The following is a 7,651-nucleotide window of genomic DNA, read 5'->3' as shown; positions in this document are numbered from 1 at the left end:
ATAGAACTTTCCATGTCCATCTTGCTGGCAGAGAGGCAGGTTGTCAAAGCTTGAGCCTGCCCCCTCCCCCTGGCTGAAGCCACCTGAAATCAATCTCTCCTTATCTCTTGTCCAAAACCTTCAAAAGTCTCTGGTGTTATTCGGTTCTGTTGTGATGAGTTTATCTGAGTTTGTTCAGCAGCAGTGTTGGCAAACCCAGCCTAGAGCTGGGCTTTGGATCCGCCCTCGGGATGCCCAGCAGTTGGCCTTGACAGCACCAGGTTTCGCCACTTGGTTTCCTGAGTTAGTGCTGAGAGGTCCCACTACTTCCGTTTCACCAGCGTACCTTCTTGCTTCCTTTGTCGTCAATTAATTGACCAGATAAGCGTGAGTTCATTTTGGGGCCCTCTTACCAAAGTGTAGTAGTCATTCGAGAAAAGCACTTGCACTATTGATTGAGCTGTGAGCTGAACTAGCCCCCTTTGCCAGGGAACATGACTTCTTTTGTGAAAGAACAACTGACGAACTGCGGTTATTGACAGTGGGAACTTGGAGACACTTTGTTGAACAATGAACCAAGTGAGCCTGTTGCTTCATGGTAAACAATTGGTGGTATTTGCTATCAAGAATATTTGAGTTTTGGGGCGCCTGGGTGGCTCAGTGGGTTGGGTGTCCGACTCTTGATTTCTGCTGGGCTTGGGATCTCAGGGTTGTGGGGTTGAGGCCTGAGACGGGCTCCACGCTCAGTGGGGATTCTGCTTGAGATTCTCTCTCTCTCCCTCTGCTCCTCCCTACTCCCCCCACCCTGCATTCTCTCTCTCTCTCTCTAAAAAAAAAAAAAGACATATACTAAGATGGAAAACAGTGTTCTTCTCACTGACATTATTTATGTTAAGAAGCAACAGATTATTATTGCCATTTTAAAAAAATACCAGGTATATTGAGATATAATTCACATAACCACAAAATTCATCCTTTTGAAATGTACAGTTCAGTGGTTCTCATATATTCAAGGGGTTGTGCAACCATCATCATGGTCTAATTTTAGAATATTTTCACTTCAACGAGGGATAGGATGAAGAAACTTGGGAAGAGCACATGGCATCAATAATGACTTAATTTTTAAGGGACCAACTTTTTTTTTTTAGGTAGGCTCTGTCTGGAACCTAATGTGGGGCTGGATCTCATGACGCTGAAATCAAGCCCTGAGCTGAGATCAAGAGTCTGATACTTAACTGACTGAGCCATCCAGGTGCCCCCAAACAGTTCTTTCTAAAACAAATCCGAGGGGTACCGAGGGGCACCAATTGTTGAGCATCTGCCTTTGGCTCAGGTCGTGATCCCGGGATCCTGGGATCTAATCCCTCATCGGGCTCCCGGCGGGGAGCCTGCCTCTCCCTCTGCCTCTCTCTGTATGTATCTCATGAATAAATAAAATCTTTAAAACAAGATTAAAAAAATAACACAAGTCCAAGCTCTGAGGTTTTGACTTGTTAAAGTTGGGGGACGCTTGGGTGGCTCAGCGGTTGAGTGTCTGCCTTTGGCTCAGGTCGTGATCCCGGGGTCCTGGGATCGAGTCCCACGTCGGGCTCTCTGCATGAAGCCTGCTTCTCCCTCTGCCTATGTCTCTGCCTCTCTCTCTGTGTATCTCATGAATAAATAAATAAAATGTTTTTTTTTTTTTTTAAGAAGTTGTTAATGCAAACACAAGCAGGAGGCATTCTGCCTCCAGGGATGGAAGTGTCTCCAGCTTTCTGCTCTCTCAGAAAGGGTTTTCCCTTTCTGGAAGTTAGTTCATTCCATCTTCTGTGTGACTTGCAGGTCAGCCCTTCCCAGAGGGCGCAGAGATCTGTAGCAACGCATCCAGACTCAAAGACTTATCTGTTCTTGTCCAGATGCCACAGAACCGGAATAGGACTCAATCCGGCAGGGATCTGCGGAGGGAGAACAGGCAAATTGTGTTTTCCAAAGATGGCCACAATAGTATGTATCCCATCTCACTGGCTATTCTTAGATGTGATGTTGTCACTCCTCCACTGAGAGGTGGAGATTTATATTCCCTCTCCTTTGTGGCTGCCTTGACTAATAGGGTTCAGCTATGTGATTCCTGAGCCCACATCATAAAAGGCGACTCCCTTGGGGCACCTGGGTGGCTCAGTGTGTTAAGCCTCCAACTCTTAATTTTGGCTCGGGTCATAATCTCAGGGTCATGGGATGGAACCCCGCTTGGGGCCCCATCCGGCACAAAGTCTGTTTGTCCCTCTCCCTCTGCTCCTCCTCCACCCCCTTCTCTAAATAAATGAATAATTTTTTTTTAAAGGCGACTCCCTCTTTGCAAGGCTGACCTGGGCCCCCAGCCACTGTGTTATAAGGAGGCCTAGACCACATGAAGAAGCCGTGTGTAGGTGTTCCAGCCAACAGCCTAAGGAAGAACCAAGCATTAGCCATTCATTGATGGCTAATGCATTAATTGATGTATTAGCATCAATTCTGTATCGGTGAGGGAAGGAGCCTTCAGGTTCATTCTTGCCCCTGCCCTGGAGTCGCTCCTGTTTACCCCAGGTGGGTCAGGAAAGAGATTTTTTCCCATGAAGTTCTGCCCAAACTGCAGATTTATGAGCAAAGTAAATATTGCTGTTTAGAGCCACCAGCTTGGGAAGTGTTTGTTACACAGCAAACACTGAAAAAGAAGTCTATGCAAAAAGGTTAAAATACATTTGATCTCTATGAAATGCAGAAGGTCCTTTAGCCACCCTGGAGGAATGTTAACAAGCTCATGGGACGATGTACAGTGAAGCGCTTTCAGCTGCTCTATGGCAAATATCCACCCTCTGGTATCTCTTCATTTTATTTATTTATTTATTTATTTATTTATTTATTTATTTATTTATTTTTATTTATGGGGGCTACCTCTTCATTTTAAACAACTTTTATTTTCTGATTATGATAGTTTATAATCTCACTATAAACAATACAGAAAAATTAGAATTAAAAAAGAGAATGGAAATGATCTGACTTCTAGCATTTACAACTATTCATAATTTGGTCCCTGTCCCTTTACTCTTTTTTTAGAAATTTATTTCACAAAACGTGGGTCATGTTTGCATAGTAAATACCGATACTGACCCATCATTCAGCAATCCTGTTTTGACTTTGTCAGACACCCAGCTAGACACTGGAGAAGGGGAGATGGGGAGCAGGGCTTTTTCAACCATGGCAGTGATGGTGATTCACCTTGTGTCACTAATGAGATACTGAGACTTCATTTGTAGGGGTGGCTAGGTGTTTCCTGGTGAGCATCAGGGTGTCTGTGGCTTTGCTGCCAGGGGTGGGCACCGCCCAGGAGGTGTTCCATCCTCCACTACCTCAGCGGCAAGGAAGCTTGGGGGATGGCTGGTGGGCACAGCCCCCAATCTCTGTCCCTTGCAAGTGATATGTCTTTCGAATGGCACCCAGGTGACAGCTCATACTTTACAGAACACTCTGCAAAAGTATATCCTTAGAGATCCACTGTCTAACACATAGCATACAGTAAATGGATTTTAAAATTTCAAAGGGTTAATCTCACGTTCAGCGTTCCCAAAAAGCTCCCCAAAACAAAAACCAAAAGGGCACATGGAAACTTTAGGAGATGATGGATATGTTTATGACCTTGATTGTAGTGATGGGATGATAGGTGTTTGTCCATGTCCAAACATTAAAGAAAGCTGTAAAAAAAAAAAAAGAGTGCTTCCTCCTTTAGAAACACTTAAACGACAAAGTTGAATTGCATTCAAAATCCACTCTCAGGGCACCTGGGTGGCTCAGTCAGTTAAGCTGAAGACAGCTTCAGCTCAGGTCATGATCCCAGGGTCCTGGGATCAAGTCCTGCTTCGGGCTCCCTGTTCAGTTGGGAACCGGCTTTTCCCTCTCTCTCTCTCTCTCTCTCTCTCTCTCTCTCTCTCTCTCTGCTGCTCCCTCTGCTTGTGCTCTCTGTCATATAAATAAAATCTTTTCATACCATCAGGTCAGGAAGGGTGGCACTCTGTAATATAGATATAAAGGGGTTCATTAATTGCCATTTCAAGCAATTGGCATCTGATATAAAAAAAAAGGCTGCTTTTGCAGAACTGGGTAAAATTGCTTAGAAGGAATGCGAAAAGATTTTGATATCTTCATTTAAAAACTTGATATTTCTCAGGATGCCTGGGTGGCTCAGCCATTGAGCATCTGCCTTTGGCTCAGGGCTTGATCCCTAGGTCCTGGGATCGAGTCCCACATTGGGCTCCCTGCATGGAACCTGCTTCTCCCTCTGCCTACATCTCTGCTTCTCTGTCTCTCATGAATAAATAAATAAAATCTAAAAAAAAAAAACAAAAACCTTAATATTTCTCTAATACTTTTTCATTTTAAATAACTTTAAAAATTTTAGTTTTAGGTAATCTCTACACCCAAGGACCTGGAGATCACCAGCTGCAGACTCTTCCCACTGAGCCAGCCAGAGGCCCCTTGTTGTTGTTTTTGTTTTTTCCCACTAGGCCTCCAGAAATGCCTCTGAATCCCTGGCAGGACCTGTGCTTGCTCTGTACACACATACCAAAGGCTGGTCCTGGGTCTCAGGCCCCCCAATTCAGCAGAGGTCACAGACAGGACTGGGTCAGCAGCCCACCAGGTGGTCTGAGCAGTGGGTCCAGGCTGGACTTACAACGCCTTGATCATGGAGCAGGCGTCCGCATCAGCCTTCCTTAGGGAGAATGACGAGTGTACTAGGTTTTTTTTTTTTTTTTTTTGAGTGTACTAGTTTTACCCGCTTGTTAAAAATGCTGATTTATGGGCAGCCCGGGTGGTTCAGCGGTTTAGTGCAGCCTTCGGCCCGGGGCGTGATCCTGGAGTCCCGGGATCGAGTCCCGCATGGGGCTCCCTGCGTGGGGCCTGCTCCTCCCCCTGCCTGTGTCTCTGCCTCTCTCTCTCTCTCTCTGTGTCTCTCATGAATAAATAAATAAAATAAAAATGCTGATGTATTTATTTTTGAGCTTCCTTTTTTCCCTTTTCTTTCTTGTGTGTTTCACAGGAAAAGCTGGAGCCCCCCCCAAGCCACGCGGCTGGTGCCTTGCCTCGGGGAGGGGGGGGCGGGGAGCCACGAGTCCCGTTACCCTTGCTTGCTCTCTTTTCTGTTTATTTGTTTTTAGTATTTTTAGTATGTTTTAGCAACATCTATTTTCAACGGAGGTTGGAAACGCAGCTCCCGGCGCCCTGCGGGCGCCTCCCGCCCCCAGACCTGGCGACCCGGGGGTGCCACCTGCCGCCGTGGGAGCGCTCGGGGTTTCCCACCTGCAGCCTGGCCTGGGCCGCGAGCAGCTCCCCTCGAGGTCCGCGTGTGCCTCGGGGAAGGAACCGCCCGAACGGTCGTGGGACCCGCGGCTGCCGTTTCCGCAGGGCCGAGGGGTGCCCGGGGCTCCCGGGAGCGCGCGGGGGCGGCGAGGTCCGAGGGGACCGGGGCTCCCCTTGCCGTCCCGACCTCCGGAGCGTCGGGGCGCGGCCCCGGGCGGGGGGATCCCGGGCCCTGCAGGCACCTGCGCCCCCCCGCGGCGCCTCCCCGGAGCCCCGCCCCGCCCGCGCGCGCCTCTTAACCGCCCGCCCGCGGCCGCGGGGGCAGAGCGCGGAGCCGCGAGGCCGGAGGAGCGCGCCGCCCGCCGTGCCCGCGTCCCGGGTCGCCATGGCCAGCCCCGAGCTGGCGCTCAAGCTGCAGCGGCGCCTGCGGCGGGAGGCGGCGGCGGCGGAGGGCCCCCCGCAGGCGGAGCCCCGCGCCCCGGCCGCGCGCGCCCCGGAGCCCGACCTCCCGGGCCGGGCGCCCCCCGGCAGCGCGGACGCCGAGCTGAGCGCGCAGCTCACCCGCCGGCTGGACATCAACGCGGGCGCCGCGCGGCCCCGCCGCTGCAGGGTCTTCCACCCCTACTCCGAGTTCCCGGAGCTCAGCCGCCGCCTCGTCAAGGACCTGGAGAGCAGGTTCAAACTGTGAGCGCCCGCGCCGCCCTGCGCCCCGCGGGATGGAGCGGGATGGATGGAGCGGGGTGGATGGAGCGGGGTGGATGGAGCGGGGTGGATGGAGCGGGGTGGATGGAGCGGGGAGGGGCCGGCGCCCCGCGGCACGGGTGGGCTCCCGGGGACTCCGGGGGTGCCCTTGGCAGTCGAGCCCGCTGATCCCGTCGGGGCGGGGCACCCACCGAGCCCGGGAGCCCCCCGGGACCGCGCAGCCCGAGCCCCCGGCTCCCGGGTCCGCACGCGCCCCCCCGCCCCCGCCCTCGCCCCCGGGGCCGATCGCCGCGCAACTTCGAGGAACCGGAGCGCCTCACCTGCCAGCTCCAACTTTATCTCCCCAGGGAGCCATTAGCCCCGTTGTCCTTTTATCTTTTAACACAAAAAGAGGAAAGTTCTCCTTGGCCGCCCCGCGGGGGCTCCCGCGCCCAAGACGCTGGGAACTGGGAGTTTGTTAAACGCGTTGCAAAAAGCTCAGGACGTTCCTGGAGCGAGCGCGTCCGGGAGCCTCCTCTCTGTGACCCCTTCTGGCCCCTTGGGCAGGAGGCGCCCGTCGGGACCGGACGCGACAGCTGCCAGCGGGTCCGACGGGGCTCGCTCCCCCGGCCGGGGGTGGGGGGTGGGGGGGTGGGGCCGAGAGCTCCCACTGTTGGGCCTTGCATCCTGCATCCTCCGAGGTCCCTGGGCCTCAGTTTCCTCATCTGGAGACCGAGGGCAGGACTCGTCCCGGCCTTTTAAGGCCATACCGTATTTTGCACACCCTAAGCTCCCAACCGAGCTATTAATATTATTTCCAGAATTGGGCCAAGACCAGAAAAATGCCTGGGGGAGCAGAGGCCTCCGGCCAGGTCATGCTTGGGGCGTTTTTTAAAGCCCTTGGAATGTGTTTGTCCTCTCGCGTGGAGGCTCTATTTAAAGGCTTTGTGGCCGGCACTGTGTGGCCGAGCCCTGGCCCCGTCCTGAGGCTGGGCTGCCTTCCAGCCTCGGCCTCTGTGGAGGTCAGCAGAGGCTGGCACCCGGAGCCTCCCTGCCTCCTCTGCTTCCCCGACATCCTGGTTTCGCTGGCTTCCAGCCACTGTTCGTGGGTGTTCACACCTGGTGGGACTAATTTGGGCAATTAAGGAAGGCTGAGTTCAGCCAAAATTTAAAAAAAAAAAAAAAAGTGTCTGGGTGGAGATGGAAAAGCAATGGGTGAATTGTTTGTCCGAGCCCCTTTGATTTATTTGGGGTTCTGCCTCTCTTGGGAGGACTCTGGCTCCTTTGCTCTCATGTCCCAGCAGTTCCTCCCAGCCCAGCTGGATTGGGGGAGTGCATCTTAGGGACCTCCATCTTCAGACTGCTTTACGGTAACTTCGGCTTCTTTTATTAATTTATTCTGTTGCTTTTTTTCGCCTTTGAAAGGGTAGGTTTGTCTGTTGGCTGTCTAAGAGTAACAGAGGGCATCCACACAGAGGGTCTTCCGGCAAGGTGGCATCTGTGAGGAAACAGGCCAGAGGGAAGGCAGTGTGTGGTCCCGGGTCCCAGCAGAGCTACTGTGTCAGGAAGAAGCCTAGGTTGGGTTTTCTGTTACTTTCAATCAAAATTGGCATAAACAAAAAGGAGGTTAATTGGCTCACAATTGGTGTCAGGTATGGCGGGACCTAGGTGCTCAGATGAT

At 52.4% G+C, this 7,651-nt stretch overlaps 1 protein-coding gene across 1 annotated transcript in view; it reads left to right on the top strand.

Moving 5' to 3' along the window:
• Positions 1-5,621: 5,621 nt before the first annotated feature.
• EFHD1 (EF-hand domain family member D1) overlaps positions 5,622-7,651 on the top strand; it is a 46,129-nt gene continuing 44,099 nt past the window's right edge. The window contains exon 1 of the mRNA XM_041768297.1: positions 5,622-5,973. Within this exon, the coding sequence (XP_041624231.1) occupies positions 5,675-5,973 (299 nt within the window). The 5' untranslated portion in view covers positions 5,622-5,674. The remainder of the gene's footprint in view (positions 5,974-7,651) is intronic.

The sequence above is a fragment of the Vulpes lagopus genome, chromosome 8, assembly GCF_018345385.1.
Source record: "Vulpes lagopus strain Blue_001 chromosome 8, ASM1834538v1, whole genome shotgun sequence".
Lineage (NCBI taxonomy): Eukaryota > Metazoa > Chordata > Mammalia > Carnivora > Canidae > Vulpes > Vulpes lagopus.
This window is presented reverse-complemented; position numbering and strand designations above follow the sequence as displayed.